At 47.8% G+C, this 19794-nt stretch overlaps 1 protein-coding gene across 5 annotated transcripts; it reads right to left on the bottom strand.

The window, feature by feature from the left end:
• Positions 1–637: 637 nt before the first annotated feature.
• cep170bb (centrosomal protein 170Bb) lies at positions 638–19121 on the bottom strand. Of its 5 annotated transcripts, none has more exons than XM_047574036.1 (19): positions 18861–19118; positions 17621–17735; positions 16257–16346; positions 16066–16144; positions 13899–13957; positions 13645–13756; positions 13464–13565; positions 12911–13393; positions 10505–11571; positions 10074–10250; positions 9832–9940; positions 8035–9744; positions 7186–7420; positions 6584–6737; positions 5574–5711; positions 4339–4427; positions 3997–4090; positions 3868–3919; positions 638–3693 (listed from the first exon to the last, which is right to left on the bottom strand). In XM_047574036.1, exons 1-19 carry the CDS (start codon positions 19052–19054, stop codon positions 3503–3505), a joined length of 5250 nt encoding a protein of 1749 aa, XP_047429992.1. In that variant the 5' UTR covers positions 19055–19118; the 3' UTR covers positions 638–3502. The 5 variants fall into 5 exon arrangements, with proteins under 5 accessions (XP_047429992.1, XP_047429991.1, XP_047429994.1 ...); XM_047574035.1 differs by having other exon boundaries at positions 17621–17738; positions 18861–19117; XM_047574038.1 differs by lacking the exon at positions 10074–10250 and having other exon boundaries at positions 17621–17738; positions 18861–19119.
• Positions 19122–19794: the final 673 nt, after the last annotated feature.

Raw genomic sequence — 19794 nt, forward strand, 5'->3', positions numbered from 1 at the left:
GAGACAAGAAAACATGATCTTACCTCTGCAACAGGACATGAATGAGCTCCACATATCCAGGACCAGAACCAGAACCAGAACCAGGACCAGGACCAGGACCAGGACCAAGACCAAGAGAGACCCACAGAGACCAGATGATGCTGCAGAATGTGACTAAAACCTCCTCAGAGTCTGAAACACTTTCACTTTCTATTTCAGTTTCACTGCATCATCACCGCATCAGCATCATCTTCCTCCTCCTCCTCCTCCTCCTCCTCCTGCTCTTTCTCTTCCTCCTCTGGTCTGACAGGTTAGAGACGGTTTAGAGACCAGCTCTGGTTCTGGTTCTGGATGAACACTGGGGTCTGGTTTTGGACAATCACCACTAATTAGTAATAACATTATTAGTTATTGATTAATCAGATTAAAACATGTCAAACTAAACTGTGTGTTCTTGTTTTTATTGAGTCAATATTTAGAGGGTCACACCTGCTAGGGTAAATGCTAATGCTACATTACCTAAACATAGCTAGGCTAGCTGTCCATGCTAGACGAGCTATCTGTGTAAACCCAGCTGTTCATGCTAGGCTAGTTGGTTCTGTTAGGCTAGCTATCTATGCTAGGCTAGCTGATATTCAACAGACTTTTGAGAGTCCAGCAGAGTGAATGAAATCAATTTATTACAAATGACACATGATAGAAAGAAGCCGTGGATGAGACTTCACTAAATACATGAATAAATAAATCAGAGCCATGAGAGGAAGCAAACAAGAACCCGCTGGTTCAGAGCTTCATGCACCGGAACTAAAGTTACATCATCACAGCCGGTGATAAATTACTACATTCTCCACAGAGAGGACATGAAGAGCACATTTGGTGAACTAGCCTCCAACTCTCACCTGGAACATGCACCTTGAAAAATAAAAAGTCTGACTTCACGGCCTCCATCAACATCTGTGAGGAAAACAACCGTCCCCATCCTTACTTTATTAACACTAATTAGTCCAGGTGTGAACACTGATCTGGTCTCTAGAGTCCTGGGGCCTCATTTATCAACGTACACACTCACAGATGTGTTTGTAAAGAAAGCGTGAGCACATTCCGACGCAAAGTCTGCAATTCATCAATTTGTACTTGTGCTTAGAAAAGTGTGTAGATTTACACATAACTCTGTCCGTGCTCCACACAAACTCTAGTGGTAGAACAGTGGAACTACACATAGAACCATTAACAGAGTCTCAGTGTTCTTCACACGTTCCCACATGTTACTGTCTCCTCTAATAAGAAAAGGATCAGTCAGTAATTTAACAGACACTTTGAATAACTGGTGTGACAAACTATAAAAGACAACCTGAAAACAAAAGTTAGTACAAGTGTGTGTACAAGTACTTCATTGCTTGTCTTGTGCTATTGGAGGATTTTTAGAACCGTGTGTTTTCACAGAGCGTTAATTAATCTGTAAACTGTGTTTGGAGCCAGAGACGAACTGAAGCAAAGCCTCCCAGAGCTCATCCAGCTCCTCCACCCTGACATGTTTGGAGACATGTTAGGAGACATGTTAGGAGACATGTTTGGAGACATGTTTGGAGACATGTTTGGAGACGACACTCAGCACAATCATTTCTCTGGCCTCAGTTTACATCCAGCTCCCAAACAGACATCACCAACAAGAACAGATTAAACCAGGATTTCAGAATCTGGAGCCATAGACTGACCCACATCACAATAAACCACACAATGAATTCAGTTACGAGAACGGGGACGGATCCATTCAGTCAACACACAAATAATACGTCTCCATAAAAGCTCAGAGAGAGGATCATCCAGAGACTGTAGGTCAGTCTGTCTGTAGCTGCTGGTTGGAACAAGACACATTTAATGTTTCTTTATTTTAATTTGATCTTTTTTTTTTTTATTTATTTAACATTTGCGATGCATCAATCCGTTTCTGTGACTCGTTTATTTGCAGTAAAGTATTAGTGATGTTAGTCAGACGATCCTTTGTGTCTGGATCATCAACGATTTTCTTCCACCTCCTCCAACTCCAGAGCTCATGCAGGAATGCTCCTCTTTCTCTTTGCCCTGATTTCATTCTTGAAGGGATTGTTGCTGCCATTGATGGTCAGTTCAGGGCGTTTCTGAATGTAAATGACTCAAACCATGGAGGCGCCTGGTAGATAAGAACAGGTGGATTTATCATCACTGATTATCAGTGTGGGAGGACCAGTGTCCACACGTTTGATGAGTATGGGTTTTATTGTACTTCCACACATTCTACATTTCATTCCTACATCAGAATTTAGAACCTTTTCTACACACGGTTTGATAAATGAGGCCCCAGGTTAGAGTCTGATCTGGTCTCTAGAGTCCAGGTGTAAACTCTGAGCTCCTGAATAAAGGACGTTTGTCCATTAGTAAATATCGTTTCAACAGATTCTGGCCTTGGAGCTGAGAACTAAACTAAACTAGAAACTAATAGAGGGTCTTTCTATCTGGTTCTTAAATCTGGATCATGTCTCCAAGTCACCAACCATGTGTTCCTGGTTCTGGTAGAGATCCATTAGAAACAGCAGCTGATACAATATTCCACTGACCACATGGTGGCGCTGCTGCTGATTGACACACACTGGTGTTAATTAGTGTTAATGATCCTGTGGTGGATGAACTGTTTCCTCTGATTCTGATTAACTCACTCATCACATTTAAACTCTTCTTCATAGAAAACTCTTCTACAACTGGGACTGGAACAAATGAGGACGTGGTCTTTTGGTCCAGAGTCAGAGGACACGTCTCCTGGTCTCTGGAGGACACGTCATCCTACAGCTTCATCCTCTGGTACCAGGAGGAACAGACGGGTCCTGGTCCAGAGTAACCCGAAGCAGCTTCACAGTTAAAGCACGATGACAGCGATGGAGGACGTCACATGACACATTCAAACACAATTCACTTCTGATATGTCTCCAAGGCTGAGACGACGGGATGTCCTCCTTGTGGACATGGACGGAGACACTAAGGACACGATCCATGGTCCCGACGCGAAGCAACAACAGCTGATCACAGAGATTCTACGGGTTTACGCCACTGCTCAGAGACCAGGTCTGGACAGGCACTGGGTCTCCAGCTGGTCTCTCTGAGGGACATGTCCCATCTGGACCTCAACCACAGACGCTCAGTACTGTCCCACAATGCATTGCACGAAGGAAATGGAAGGACTTTAATTTCCTTGTTCTTTGGGTTTATGGAGACTACATGATTGGGGGGTCATCTGGGTCAGTCTGGGTCCAGGTCCAGGTCCAGGTCCAGGGTCAGGGTCAGGGTCAGGGTCAGGGTCAGGGTCAGGGTCAGGTCCAGGTCCAGGTCCAGGTCCAGGTCCAGGGTCAGGGTCAGGGCCAGGGTCAGGGTCAGGGTCAGGGTCAGGGTCAGGTCCAGGTCCGGGTCCAGAGTTTAGGGTCAGGGTCAGGGTTCAGGAGGCACAGCTACTGTCCAGAGGTGCTACCGTGGCTACGGGGGCCATGGAGTGGGCTCAGACCATGTAGTGGCCCCCATCGGGTCCACGAGGAGGACGTTTGTTGGTGTCATTGGCGTTGGAGGCGGAGCCACGGGTTTTGGTGGAAGGTTTCTTTTCCCTGGAGGACGGGCGGGTCGGACCCAGAGACGACGCCTCAACTCCTGCAGCCTGAAGACCTCCACCAGGCTCCACGATGGTGTTTATGACTGGAGGGGGAGGATGGGGAGGAGGGGAGGAGGATGAGAATAAGAGGAGAGGGAGGGAGGGGAGGAAGATGAAGACATGTTCCATCCAGTCGACTTCATAAACTGAACAAAGCTGATGAGTCGTCTTCATCTGGTTTGACTGAGTCCAGATTTAAAGGAACCAACATGTGTTACCTTCCAGCTGCCTCTGGACTCTCCTCAGCTCCTTCAGGATGGACGTGATTTCCTGCATCAGGAGGACAAGACAGAGCTCACGTGTCCACATACGGTCATTCAGAATTCATAGTAAAGCGTCAGACTGACCTTGTTGGAGGTTTTCAGGATGGGCACTTCGTTCTCAGCGTTGATCTTTGCTTCAATCTCCTCCCAGACCTCCGCCTTGTTCTGGAACAAAACCCTGAGACCAGAACCGGCCTTAGTTTAGTCAACTAAGACACAGACCAGTTCATCTGATCTGATCTGATCTGATCTGATCTGATGTCTGTGAAGGTTCTCAGTTATCCAGGTCATGGTAATCCAAAAAGATGTTTAATAAAGGCAACTGGACTTGTAGATTTTCTTGAAAATCTTCAACGCCTTTTTAGAATCTGATCTGATCTGATCTAATCTAATCTAATCTAATAATTTGAGTGAACTCCTCCTTACTTCATCTTCTCAGCCAGCTGCTCCGTGTTCTCCCTGATGGCCTGAGACAGTTGAGACACTGGATTCAGCATCAGATTGTCCAGAATCACCTGAAGGAGTTGAAGTCAGAGGATGAGGAAGATGAGGAAGATCAGAGCTCAGAGCGTTGACAGTGTCTTCATCATCATCATCATCATCATCATCATTTCCTGACGTCCCAGCAAACCAAAACTAACTGCAGCTCTTGATCTCTGCTCCGCTCACGCAGCAGCTCAGCTCATCGGTTTACTGGGTCACATATGTTTATTTGCCGGGGACAGTGCAAATTAATGAACACTTGGTACAAACCTTGTGTAAATATGGCCGATTTAGCTCCAAGTTCATTTACATCCGTAGTCTTTAAATAACTCCAGACTTTTTCCATTTGTTTTAGAGCAAAGAAGAACAAGTGAATTGGGAGAATGTTTATATTTAATAAAATATCCTCTAGAATGTAAAATAAGTGGAATTTGGGCTCAGTGCTGTCTGATAGGAACAGTGGTTATAGTCACTGAAGGATTACATGTCATTTTTACCCTTTGCAAATTCATGCAGTGGGCCAGATTGGACTCGCTGGTGGGCCGCTTTTAGCCCGCAGGCCTTATGTTTTACACCTATGGTTTACATAAGAATGAAGTCGATGCTCTATGTTGTGGCGCCACCTGCAGGCCAAACAGGTGAACCTCATCTGACTCTGAGCCAAACATGAGTAGAAACTGAACTGGTTAATGATGGACTGGAGTTTAAACCAAGAGATAAAGTCATGATTCATGTGAAACGGAGTCTCAACTGATCCTCTTCAGTTTCTACTGCTGAAATATAAACTAGAATCTACGAGGTGAAACAAAGACGACAGGACTAGAAGAAGCTTCTTCAAGTCTCGTCCTTTTTCTTTCAGCTTTAAATGAAACGTGTGTCATTTATCAAACACATATTTACAGATGGACGGCGTAGAAGCTAATGTACGAAGAATTAAGAATGGATTCAAATTGATCAAGTTCACCTTCAGATTCAGATTAAGACATAATTAGTCCATTTTAGTTTAGATTAGTCCACATTAGTTCAGGTTTATTCAAATTAATCCAAATGTATTCAGATTTATTCAGATTAGTCCAGTCCAGATTTGATCAGATTTATTCAGATTAGTTCGGATTGATTCAGATTTTGGTTTGCTGAGCTGCAGAGTGAACGTAGCCCCAGGGGGATCAGACAGTGACCTCTTCGCGGTTCCACGGACGTCGTTGTTTAGAACCGGGTTCAGGCTCGTTCATATTTGCATCCAGGTCCAAGACGGCAGCAGAACCTGGAGGAACCTTCTGGTAGTTTAAACTGGCCTCAGGGATACGATGGACCAGCTGGAAAGAGAGCAGAGTCTGGCTCTGGTGATCCGACCACTGACTGCGTGGTGGTGCTCTGTGGACGCATGCACCAAGTCAACATGCAGCAGTAATGGTTGGAGGCTAACAGTGAATTTTAGTTCTGCTGGGACATGTAAGTGTGTGTGTGGGGGGGGAAATGGTCGACAGTTCCATGAACTGACCCCAGACCAGAAAAAAGCAGTTCATAAACGACCAGAAGTAGTTCATTAGCAGCAGAACTACTGGGAGTACTAGGTTTGTCCTACATATAATATTCACCAAAGCATCTGATATAATATAATATAATATAATATAATATAATATAATATAATATAATATAATATAATACAGTTCTTGGGATTTCTTAACCACCTCAGTAGTTCTGCTGTTAATAACCTTCCAAATCAAAAAATAAAATGTGACACAATCCAACACCAGTGAGAGGGAGTGTTAGGGTGAATGATGGAGGAGGAAGACCAATCACAGGGCAGGATGAGGAGACACCTGAGCAGGTGGAAGTCCTCGGACCAATGGATGAGATGATGTCTGAGCAGCAGAACAGAGAAATGGAAATGAGAATCCAAAGCAGAGATCCCAACCACATCTAAGTCCCGATCAGAACCAACAGTGGACAGAACCACCAAGACCAGTGCTCTGTCAGCGGGGAACACATCTGATGTAAGAAATAAGAGTCGTTCCTTCCTCCTGATCACATTAAAACTCCTTTATAAATGAGACCTGAGCCTGGACCAGTCAGGTCCAGTCATGTGTCTAGGTCTCGTGTGTTCCTGGTTTAATAGCCCTGGTTCTGGGGGTTCTAGTGGTTCTGGTGGTCCTGGGGGATCGGGGGTATAGGGGATGGGACCCACCTCCTCCCTGGCAGAGATGGTGGAGGCCGGTGTGTTGGGCAGCGAGCTGGGAGAGGTGGCGGTGACACCAATGCTGGGCGAGTCCCCGTCCCCGGCCACATCGTGGATTTCTTTAGCCAGGATGGCGAGGTCTTTCGCCAGGTCCTGACTGAGCCTGGGGAGGAGACACCACAGAGGAGGAGTCATCTGAAATCTCAGAGCCAACAGGTTCTTTAACCATCCATGGTTCAGGAACCATATGTGGTAACGTGGTGTCATGGTTCCTCTCAGTGAGGTTTATTGTTATGTGGTTTTCATTGAGCCAATCAGAGAAGATCTAGGAAACATCCTCAGGTCTAATCAGGGTCTAATGTGGTCTACAAGGTCCCCCTCTGAACTGGTTTATTAGGAACCATGAAGAAGAACAAGTGTCCTAATGTTGTCTAATGTGACGATGTTGAAGTGTCATCTGGATTTCCTACAGGAAATTTTAGACGATTTGATAAAGTTCACAAAAGTAAAACAGTTTTCTGACATCCTACAATAACACTCTAGGGTTGAATTTTAGAATTTCCAAGTATTTCAATGAGAGCCCTAGAGGCCCTAGGGTTAAAGGTCTTTACTTGGCGATCTCAGCGCTGTGCGTGGACCAGTTCTGGTAGGGGTCCACATCGTTCTGGTCGTCATCATCTTCAATCTCCAGAGAGACGGATTTGGACCGCACGGCGGCAGTCCGGTTGTTGCGTGGTGTCTGGACGGCAGTGGACGAGTGGGGCGGACGTTTGGTTTTAGAGCCGGCTTCGTATTCCTCTTCAGAGCTTGAGGAGAAGTCTGAACCTTTCTGTCTGCGACGGGAACCTGAAGTATTGACATGAAGGAGGTCAGACACATCAACACAAGTCAAACACCAGGAAAAAACTCCCAGGATGCATTAGTGGGACCGACATCCAGTCAGGCAGAGTCAGACTCTCAGTAAAATTCGGGCATTTGAATCAACGTTTGGATGTTGGATTCAGTTTTATATTCATTACTGAGTTGCTCTTTTCTCAGGGACTAGTTTGACTTTTGAGCTCTGGTAATGTCTTTGGATTTATAAAATTAAAAACTCATTCCATTAACACAGAAGATGAGATAAAACTGATGAAGACTGAATCATCATCTCTGGGTTTCTATATCTTAAAGAGATTTGTTTCACCCAGAATGACGACGGTTTTTAAAAAATAATTGCAATGATAATGGTCAAACCTGTTCCAGATAATAGAACTTTAGTTTTACTCAGGATCTGGATTAACACAGTGAAGAACAGTCACATCCTTCCTCAGCCTAAATCCAACTTCCCACATTATTACAGTTTTTGAGTTTCTGCTCGGAGGCTTGGGTTCAGATTTGTTGTCTCCTGTTGTTCAGTAGAAAAGAAGCTTTGATGTAAATCAGCTGATAAATACGTGACCTCTTAATAACTGTTCCCTCACCTGACGAGTATTTGGCTCCACTGGACCGGGTTCGGGTCAGAGGCTGCTTCCCTGAAGCTCCGCCCCCTTTGCTCACCACCTGGCGGGTGTCGCCCACTGACGTCTTCCTGGTGGCGACCGTGCTCTCTGAATTCCGATTGGAGACACCAGAGCGGCTTGTGGAAGACGTCTCGTTGTCGCTTGGCGTCGTGAAGGAGCCTGTCCTCTTCCTAGGCATCGCCAGGATGTCTAGCCTGGACAGCTTCTTGCCCTCAGCGGACCCTTTGGGCTGGGCAGTGACATGGTCAGAGTTCTGGGAGGCCCGGTCGGTCTCAGCTCCTTCATTATCTGAGGCCTCACCCAGACGCGCTCTCCGGAGCATGGATGCTCTGGTCGGCCGTGGCGCCGACAGGCTGTTGGAACGGGTCAGGACCTGTTGAGCTGCTGTCTTGGGCATCTTCCCGTTGTCTTCTTTCTGCAGGGGGGTAATGAGCTTCTTGCTGCGGTTGACTGGACGAGATACTTCATGATCAGAGGATGCGGATTCAGTCCAGTGTGGACCAGAACCCGGCTGGCCCTCAGACAGATCCAGAGAGCCACGGTTTCCTGCACTGCGGCGCATCTGGAAGCGTTTTGTTGCCTCCGCTTTGCTGGAAGAATTGACCACCACCTGATTCCTGCGTTTCTCAGAGAGTCGCTCTCGAGCGCTGAGCTGCCTTCCCTTGTCCTGGATGGACGGGCTGGAGGACGACTTCTCCTTCTGAAGGCTGCTAATCGTCGAACGCTTTTTAGATGTTGAGCCGACAGGAACGTTCTTGCTACTCACCTGACTCACGGTGCTCGCTGTGTCCACATCTGACTCTCCAGAAAGAGAGTCATCCATGTGGCTGGAGGATCCCCCCTTCTTCGAGCTGCGACCAGAACCAGACGAGGGGAACCTGGTGTCCAGAGACGACAGTGTTTCCTCCTGTAGGAAGGACTGAGTCTCCTGAATGTTGTCCCTCCTCTGCTCCAGTTCTCTGATGGACGGGTGGCTGGAAATGTGGGGAAGCTTCTTCATCTGGACAGTGTCGCTGGGCCGGTCCTTAGTGAAGCTCTCCTGCCGGACAAAGGACGACATTACGCCGTCTTTAGTGGGGACACAATCTTTGTCCTGTGTTTGCAGGTTTGGAGCAGAGCTGTTAGGTTTGACACCCATCCTCTTCGACTCATGTCCACTCAGATGTTGGATCAGTACGGTGGTAGGGGGAGTCTTTGCCGGGGGGTCCCGCTTCCTCTCAGACTGTACTGGGCTGCGGGCCTGGTCAGATCTGCCTGGATAGTTTTCAGAACCAATGTAGAAGGAGGTGGATTTGGTGGATGAGGACGCTTTGTCCTGACATTTAAATGGAGCGGCACCTGGAGATGTCGACCCGGTCCTGGCCTGGTTCTTCATTGTCTTTTCCAGAACAGGAGCATCATCGGAGCGGCTGGCATCGCTCAGGCTGTCTGGGTCCACGTCGTCCTGAACAGACAGGCGCTGGGTGGAGTCCTGTGGATGAGGGGGACCAGAGACTCGGTCCAGAGTTTCATAACCTTGGTAGGATTCATGGCGAATCAAGATACTTGGTGTGACACTATCCAGCTTTTCTGGAGGCACCTGAGGCAGCATCCTTCTGGTCCTGGAGCTGTGGCTGGACTCTGACTCTGAGTTGTCATAACTTCCCATCGACAGGTTCATGAAGTGCAAATCTACAAAGGCAAAGAAAGGTTTAGTATCCACCTCTTCAAACAGATCAGAGATCAGAGTTTTATTTTCAGACAACACTTTAACAGAACCTTCGAGACATTCCCCCTGAGGTGGGGTGGAGCCGGGCTCGGCATAGCTGTCTGCCAGACTGGCCCAGCGGGAAACCCACTTAGGTCCTTCCTGACCTGCAGCAGGAACCTGGAAAATAAATCATATCATAGAAATGCGGGAACAAAGAGTCTAAACAGACAAACAGGTAACACAGCATGCACTCAGATCAGAACATGCAGGTGTTGTTCCAGGTTCTGATTCAGGTTCCAGAGGTTATTACCTGCATGGGGACGGTTGGGGGGCCACTTATAGCAGCTGGAATAAAGCCATGCAACGGGTCCACAGTGCTACCATCGCTAGCCAGGTTAGCTTGCTCATCCTTGCCATCATTTATTACAGGTCTATACACTCCTGTGTTCACACCACTGTACTCTGGAGAGTCGAGGACACCAAACACCTGTCGGAGCACAGGGCATGCATGAGGACGGGGAAGGACCACAGCAACAGGAAGAAGGACAAGAGGTCACATGCATCCCTAAGATGAAACACGCTGTTTAAAACAACCATAACCTGATGTTAGTTCTGTTCACAGCAGAGATCATCAGGACTGACAGAAGACTCGTTTTATTTTGACCCAACATGAAGACTTTCTATGTTCCTGCCTCTGCTACCAGCCACGTTTCAGGACCTGTGAAGTTAATCAGTCATCACCTGATCGATCATGTTGCGAGCTTCTTCCACCTCTTTGTCCTGCGACTCCGTCTCGATGGTGTACGTCCCTGCGTCGCTCAGACTGTCATCCTCCTCGGCTCTCATAATCTTCTGAGAACTTCTGGGGTCTCCTACACGGACGCCCAGGGGTAACATGGGTGACATTGGAGGTCCAGATAAATGAACCGGAGAGGCCTTTGAACCTGGGCCACTGGGTGGGATGGATGACTTTGCTAGAGGCTGTAAAGGGGAGGAGGGATAGGACATGGAAGAAGGTGCTGGAGGTTCTGGGGAGGGAATCTTGGCTTGAGGAGGTGATACCATCACTGGGGGCGCAGACATCGGTGGAGGGGAAGTGTCTCTAGTGGGGGAGGAGTCCTTATGTCCTGAATCCCTCAAGAACTCAGCAGCAAACTCCTGGGCGAGCTTGGACTTCTTTCCAACGCTTCCAAACGGTCTGATGATAATGCCTGAGGAGGAGCGAGACGAGGAATTTGACGAAGCCACTTCCCCCTCAGTCTTCTCCCTTTTTAGGGAGCTCGACCTCTGGGGGCCGCTGTGTCCTTTCAGAGGGACCGTGACCTGCTGGGTGGGAGGGATGTGGCCATGCACCGATGCCGGCCTCTCGCCACCTTTCCGGCGCTCCAGCTTGGCCTTAAGGGTGGAGTAAGAGTCGGAGTGGGCAGTGTTGTGTGTGAACGACTGCGAACGCTTCTTGCGTGGGTTGTCATCAAAGAACTCAATGATGAAGGCCTGTTGGGTGAGGTGCTCGGGGGGCCCTTGTTTGGGTGTCTCTATGGGGGGAGAAGGAACCTTAGGAGGGCTTTGGGACAGGGGCCGCTCGGGGGCCTCAGGGGAGACTGGGGGGAGTCTGGGTGGAGAGAACTGAAGCGATTGGTGGAGATTCTGTGGTGGAACCGGAAGCTCGCGGTGGACGGATGGACCTGATTGGACGGTCTGCTGCGACACCTCAGACTGCTCTGATTGGATGGAGTGGTGGGATTTACTTCTTCCTTTGAGAACCGGGTCCTCAGAGTCACTCTGGGTTCCATCCTCATGATGGTGACCTGGACAGAGGAGTCAACACATCAATGACCATGTTTAGAGGAAGACCTCAAACCAACTGCTCAGTTAGAAAAGCTTCACACATCAGAGATAAATTTGTTCACACTCTGTGACCTGAAAGACTTTTACACTTCACCATAAGCATGAAGACAGCTGGATATGAGGGAAGACAGGGCCTCTAAATAATGTGTGGCCCCGTAAAAATGTTCAGGTTTAGTTTGAGAAGTGGTTCTGTTCTGAGGAATGGGCTAAAATTCCTCCAAGCTGCTGTAGACACTGATCAGCAGTTACCATAAATATTTACTTACAAGGAGCTCACAGACTCACACACTGGACACAAGGACTCAACAACATGATCAACACTGAACCATTTTAACACAACAGTTCTGTTCCATGTGTTTGATTGGACGGGTTCGCTTTGTCTCCTTTCAGGAATTGTCTCAAATTGTTCTGAGTCATTTTTATACAGAAAAGTAAATTCTGAAGTTCAGCTCAGTGCAGTGAAGGTGAGTGGAGGTCAACCAGGTTGTGGCGTCTCCTCCATCTTCTACTCTTTCATGTGTATTTGCTTTCATCCAGCTGTTCTCAGACTTTTATTTATAATTCTAAACATAGTTTTATTGGTTTTCATTAAGGGCACACACAAATATACAACAGTAATAACAAAATGCGAAAAAGTGAAAAGAAGAGAAAAGAAAGACAAAGGTCGTTACAGAAGAAAACAAGTTAACAGCAAATGTAAACTTGAGGTGGGATTAAACAAGAAAATAAATAAAATAAATAAATGATAATGGTTGCAAAATAAAACGACTGCAAGGTTAGAAACATGAATTAACTGTTGTGCATATTGGCCTCGAGTCTGTCGGGGTCGGGGGGGTCTGGGTGCTGGAGCCCCCTGTGGCTCCGCCCGTGGCTCCTCCCAGAGTGGGAGGAGCTTCCTCAGTCCTCAGTGTCATCACATGTCTCCCTGTTGTCAGCAGTGAGAGTGTGTGAGTGTGTGTGTGAGTGTGGTTAAGCACTTTGTGTTACATGTCTATGCATGAAAGGTGCTGTATAAATAAAGTTTGATTTGATTTCTGATTTGATATGAGATGAAGGAGTGAGGAGCTTGTCTTTGCTGTCGTCTATGAGTAGCTGCCAGACTTTAGCAAATGTGGCCAAGGAGCCGTTCATTTTAAGTCCATTTTACTTTTAAAATCACAGCTTCATGTTCTGGACTCAGACAATGAAGGAGATTGAGGAGATTTAAAATATGGATGGATTTAAAGAATCAGTGTCACATCTATGTTCTGATTTGAACTCCAGAAAATGAACCCTGACAACCACGGGTGACTCTCTGACCTTTGAGGGTCTTGGCGTTCATGGCGAGGTCACTCTTGGTGCTGTAGGCATCTTCACACAGCGGGCGCCTCCTCATCATGCTGACATCACTGTGGACCAACCAATCAGCAACCTTGCTCTCTGCTGACATCATCTCTGCAGGTGTGATGGCGGTCTTGGTGGGCGGAGCCTGCTTCCTCTGGCGGGTGGAGAACTTGGTGACGTGGTCTTTGATCTTGATCTTGCCAGGCATGCAGTCATCAAACTCGATGGTGAAAGAGGCGTGGCTCTGGATGACGGGTGGGGTTGGGGTGGGCGGTGCCTGGGGTGTGTCCGTATCCTTGGTGGGGATCTCGTGGAGCTCCGCCCCCATGGTCTTGGGTGGCTGGAAGTCCTTGGTGGGGATCTCAAAGTAGCTGGGTTCACGGTGGTATGAAGAGAAGGCCGTCTTCGGTTCTGATCCGGAGAAGTCTGGATCCACCGAGGAGCCGTCTCTCTGAACATCTGGAAGACACACAGACGATGAATCAATCCAACAAAACAAGACCAGCTGATCAGTCTCCTGTCAGTTTACCTGCAGGCGCCTCATCGCTGCTTTGGACTTTACTCCCATAATCCTCCTCTCCCCACCAAGATGGCTGCCCATACAGAGGAGTGGGTCGACTCAGTGGAGCCTCTGACAAGAACCACAAGAACCAGAAGATCAGTTCAGTGCTTTTAATCAGCTCCATCATTCCACTGAATTACCTTGTTACCTTGTGTCAGGATCTTGTCTCTGGCTGTTTTCTCTCTGTGTCGTTCTTCTACTTCGTTCTTTTCTTCTGAAGCTTTTAGACTCATCTGCAGCTGACTGCTGTATTTCTCATGCTGTAAACACACAACACTAAAACACATTAATACACAACAGCGCACACTAAAGCACTTTCACCACATAGTAGTCGACTTCAAACCATCTGAAGTTGTTCAACCCCTAATACACACAATAATACACACACAGACACACACTGACCTTCAGAGCCTCCTCGGGGACTTTGTGTTGACTTCTCTCCAGAACGTAGACATGAGGATGTGGAGAGACGGCTCAGAAAGATAGTAACAAAATATCATGGAACACACACATCACACACACAATAATACACACTAACAGTGTGCATTGGGGCTGGTGGGCTTGGCTCCACCAGAGGGCGCTGTTGTGCAGGGGTTTCCCTATGTCAAAATGTTGTTGTGCATAAGTTAATAAATAACAAACTTCGTCTCCGATATAATGTCCAGAGTTTTCATTCAATGAACAGTTTCCTCTGTAGACACGTTTTGTGGTGTAGCTGTGTGTGAATAGCTGGTTGTGTCTGATACTGCATCTCTGTGGGGCCCGGCCCAGATGGTCCTGGCCTGCAGTGGTGATGATGAACTACTGATGAAGTTCAGGACCCAGATTGTTTCTCATTGGATGATTTGAAGCATGAGGCAGCGACTGTACAGATCTAGCTAGCTCAGCTAATGTATCGGTGGCTAATTCACATTTCATTCATTCACTGTATTATTATTTAAATTATTATTTCTCCTTATTAAATTAAAACATTATTAAACTATTTAAATAAAATAAATTAATTTTAATTATTTTATTATTTATTATTGTAAATTATTATTTATTTATTATTATTATTACTTAAATGTCCGTGTATTTATGTGTGCCTTTAAGCTGGGGATCTCTGCAAAAATTTGTTACGCTCTCATAATGACAATGAGGACTCTTGATTCTTCTTGATTCTTGATTCTGCACGATGAATGGAGTTGTCTACTTGGCTAATGTGAGATTCAGGACTTCACCACTTCAGCAGATGTTGGAGATAAAAGGTTTGGGAGCACATCGACCGGAGGATTTAATCATTCTCAATAGGGAAAGACAAAACTAGGTCATTCAACCAGGAGAGATTTAAGAGAAAAAACTTGGCACCAGGTGACTCTAATTTATTTTTATATTATTGTAACTGATCATGTAGTTCACACATTGTTTGAATTCTAGTGGGGTTTTATGTAACTGGTGGTGTGTGTGTGGAGCTGTCCACCTGCCTGTGGTGCTGAAATGTTTGGCTGTGGTATATTGTGTGTGGTGACTTTGTGTATTGATTGCTGCTTATTGAGTCATGCATTGTGTTTTTATTGTTGTCATGTTATTGTTTCAGTGTTGAGTATTTGATACAGTGAGATGTCGAACACTGATGTTTGTACATGTGTCTCAGATCGACAGTGGTGGTTAGAACTGATGCCTCCGAGCCTCTGAGCCACTAACACACTAACACACACTAACACACTAACACACACTAACACACACTAACATACTAACACACACTAACACACTAACACACACTAACATACTAACACACACTAACACACACTAACACACTAACACACACTAACACACACTAACACACTAACACACACTAACACACTAACACACACTAACACACACTAACATACTAACACACACTAACACACACTAACACACACTAACACACACTAACACACTAACACACACTAACATACTAACACTAACACACACTAACACACTAACACACTAACACACAATAACACACACTAACACACACTAACACCCCCCGTACACACTAACGCACACTAACACACACTAACACACTAACAGATACTAACACACTAACACACACTAACACACTAACACACTAACACACAATAACACACACTAACACACTAACACACACTAACACACACTAACACCCCCCGTACACACTAACGCACACTAACACACACTAACACCCCCCGTACACACTAACACACTAACACACTAACACACACTAACACACTAACACACTAACACACACTAACACACACTAACACACTAACACACACTAACACACTAACACACACTAACACACACTAACACACTAACATACTAACACACACTAACACACTAACACACTAACACACACTAACACACTAACACACTAACACACACTAACACACTAACACACACTAACACACTAACACACACTAACACACACTAACACACTAACACACACTAACACACTAACACACTAACACACACTAACACACTAACACACTAACACACACTAACACACTAACACACACTAACACACACTAACACACACTAACACACACTAACACACAGCAGTGTAGGATATCGTATCCGAAGCGGATGACGTCCGACAGCTTCAGCGTCATGTAGGTCTGGTCAGGAATCCTCAGGTCGTTGACAAACGTCTGCAAACAAACAAGTGTCAGATTTCACAGTGTCCCTGAACGCACCATCACTGCATTACTACGTGTTGTTGTTGTTGTTGTTGTTTTTGTTGTTGTTGTTGCTGTGTCTCACCCCGTTGAGGCTGCCCAGGTCTTTCACCAGGTGTTGGTCTGTTGTTGTGTTGTAGTTGATGACAGCGTGTTGTTTGTCCACACTACGAGACTGTCAGCAGAGACACAATGTGACCATGAGCAGCTCAGTCTGTGGCCCCCATGGCCCACCATGACCCCCCCATGGCCCCCGTGGACCCCCATGGTCCCCGTGGCCCCCCATGGCGCCCCATGGTCCACTATGAACCCCCGTGGCCCCCCATGGCGCCCCATGGACCCCCATGGTCCACTATGAACCCCCCCTCTCTCCCCCCCTGTCCCCCCCATGGCCCCCGTGGCCCCTCATGGCGCCCCATGGTCCACTATGACCCCCCCCCCCGTGGCCAACCATGACACCCTATGCCCCCCATGGCCACCCGTGGACCCCCATGGTCCACTATAGACCCCCGTGGCCCTCCATGGTCCACTATGAACCCCCCCCCGTCCCCCCCGTGGCCCACCATGACCCCCTATAGACCCCCGTGGACCTCCATGTCCCCAATGGACCCCCATGGCCCCCATGGCCTCCCATGGACCCCCATGGTCCACTATAGACCCCCGTGGCCCCCCGTGGCCCCCCATGGTCCACTATGAACCCCCCCCGTCCCCCCCATGGCCCACCATGACCCCCTATAGACCCCCGTGGACCCCCATGGCCCCCAATGGACCCCCATGGCCCCCATGGCCTCCCATGGACCCCCATGGTCCACTCTAGACCCCCGTGGACCCCCATGGCCCCCATGGCCTCCCATGGACCCCCATGGTCCACTATAGACCCCGTGGCCCCCCGTGGCCCCCCATGGTCCACTATGAACCCCCCACTGTCCCCCCCGTGGCCCCCCATGGCCCCCCGTGGCCTCCCATGGACCCCCATGGTCCACTGTAGACCCCCGTGGCCCCCCATGGTCCACTATGAACCCCCCCCCGTCCCCCCGTGGTCCCCCATGGCCCCCATGGCCTCCCATGGACCCCCATGGTCCACTATAGACCCCGTGGCCCCCCATGGTCCACTATGAACCCCCCCCTGTCCCCCCCCGTGGCCCCCCATGGCCCCCCGTGGCCTCCCATGGACCCCCATGGTCCACTATAGACCCCCGTGGCCCCCCGTGGCCCCCCATGGTCCACTATGAACCCCCGCCTGTCCCCCCCGTGGCCCCCCATGGCCCCCCGTGGCCTCCCATGGACCCCCATGGTCCACTATAGACCCCCGTGGCCCCCCGTGGCCCCCCATGGTCCACTATGAACCCCCCCCTGTCCCCCCCGTGGCCCCCCGTGGCCTCCCATGGTCCACTATGAACCCCCCCCTGTCCCCCCCGTGGCTCCCCATGGCCCCCCGTGGCCCCTGACCTGCAGCATGAGCTCACAGTCCTCTCGGCCCACGAAGATCATCTCTCTGGGGAGACGGTGCCGAGTGCCGGAGCTGCTCACCAGGAACCAGGAAGTCACACTCATCTTCAGAGGCCTGCTGGGAAACGTAGGCCAGAGAGAGAGAGGCTGTTGAATGTGTACATAGTGCCACCTGCTGGTACATCCCTGCCCCTGCCCGTGTTACCATGACAACAACTAAAAACTACAATAGACCCAGTGGACCTGGATGCGGGTCGAGTTAATAAAACACACGTCCAACCTACACCACTATGGCTAGGCTAACAGCAAGGCTAATGCTAACACATTAGCTGTGAGTACATCAACAGAATATAGAAACATATTCACTCTTTCACTATTTGAGCCCCATGAATCCTGGAGAAGCTCCTCTTTGCATCAGTTGGCTTAAATAACTTGAACGCCAGCTTAGTTAAACACGTACGCACACATATGTACACAGTTATATATGTGTGTGTGTGTGTACATATGTGTCTGTGTGTGTGTGTACATATACACACATAAACTTGTAGATTCTGTTTTCAGACATGTTTGTTATTAATTCCTGTTTCTGTTGTTTCTATAAACTACACTGAAGAAAGAGTGTAGACACACATGAACATGTTCATTAGATTCAGCTGATGTCATCATCATCATCATCATCATCACCTTCATCATCACCACTATCATCATCATCACCATCATCATCATCTTCATCATCATCACCTTCATCATCACCACTATCATCATCATCATCACCTTCATCATCATCATCATCACCTTCATCATCATCATCACCATCATCATCATCATCATCATCATCATCACCTTCATCATCACCTTCATCATCACCACTATCATCATCATCATCATCATCATCATCATCATCATCATCATCATCACCATCATCATCATCATCATCATCACCTTCATCATCACCACTATCATCATCATCACCATCATCATCACCTTCATCATCATCACCATCACCTTCATCATCATCACCATCATCATCATCACCACTATCATCATCATCGGACTCTGAATGAACCGGATTCTCTGGAGCATCGTATCGAGCCTCCGAGGTCGGACAGGAGGAGCCGGTAGAGACAAACAGACAGATGGGCCTTCACTCCCCTCCTCCACGCCCTGTCCTCCTCCACCTCCACCTCCACCCTCCTGCTCTCCCTCCATCCTCCCTCCCTCCTCCTCCTCCTTCTCATACCTCCGCTCCAGATGCTGCCGCCGCTCCTCCGCCGCTCTCTGAGAACTGGTACCCGGGCTGATGCGCTGCGTGTCGGGTATAGCATGAGAGACGTCCCGGGGAGCGGGCCGGTGCTGGTGGTCGCTGCTGATGCGGTTACGGCATCTCTCTCCGTCTGCCTCCTCCTGACGCACCAGCGGCAGCCGTTGCGTCATGACGCACAGCGTTAACGGCACCGGAAGAACAGCAGCCGTCCTTCAACATAAGAGCATGAGCAGAGTTATTGTGAAACAGTTCAAACTTTATGGAAATCTCTCCAGGATTTATTGTCCTCTTAATCCATAAACATTGATTTCTGATCATTCCAATATATTCACGTTGCTTTGTTTCTTAATAACTTGATTATAATAAACAAATGTAGATTTGGTAAGAACTTTTCTTGACTTATTTTTTCTTAAATATTTATTCATTTACTTATTTTTCTTTTCATTGTCTGTTGCTGGAAAGAGATTGTCGGTGTGTTTGAGCTCATAGTATTTGTATTGTCATATATTAAAGACCAAGTTCTTGTTATAATATTTTTTAAAGCATGAGTGACATGACCAGAGATGATCACACGAGGAGCAATAACTGTGGAGATACTATCGTGAGAGAGGAACCACCAACAGGTAAAATCAGCCAATAAATACAAACTTCACATTAGTGGAAATGGAATAAAACATAAGAGTACAAAGTGAAAAAAGCTGGACTGAAAAGATTGGTCTTTAAAAATATCACCACTCTCTACAGGCCTCAGGTCTCCAGACAGACGGAGATAGAATGTAGTGATAAAAGGCTGAACCGCCATGGCTTTAGTTCCAACTCTGGATATTATTACAAGGCCACTACCAGGAGACCTGAGGCCTCGAACAGGTTCCTCCAGAGCAGAGAGTCTGGTGATGGTCCAGATATTACT

Source organism: Mugil cephalus, chromosome 21, assembly GCF_022458985.1.
Source record: "Mugil cephalus isolate CIBA_MC_2020 chromosome 21, CIBA_Mcephalus_1.1, whole genome shotgun sequence".
Taxonomy (NCBI): domain Eukaryota; kingdom Metazoa; phylum Chordata; class Actinopteri; order Mugiliformes; family Mugilidae; genus Mugil; species Mugil cephalus.

What these genes read in the sequence shown, in the direction of transcription:
- cep170bb (XM_047574035.1), bottom strand. Translation starts at nt 19,054, where the DNA reads ATGACGCAACGGCTGCCGCTGGTGCGTCAGGAGGAGGCAGACGGAGAG. An exon ending in AGACAAGATCCTGACACAAG is followed by an intron (nt 13,566 to 13,644) that starts GTAACAAGGTAA and finishes GGTTCTTGTCAG; the next exon opens with AGGCTCCACTGAGTCGACCC. An exon ending in CCCCAACCGTCCCCATGCAG is followed by an intron (nt 9,941 to 10,073) that starts GTAATAACCTCT and finishes TTTATTTTCCAG; the next exon opens with GTTCCTGCTGCAGGTCAGGA.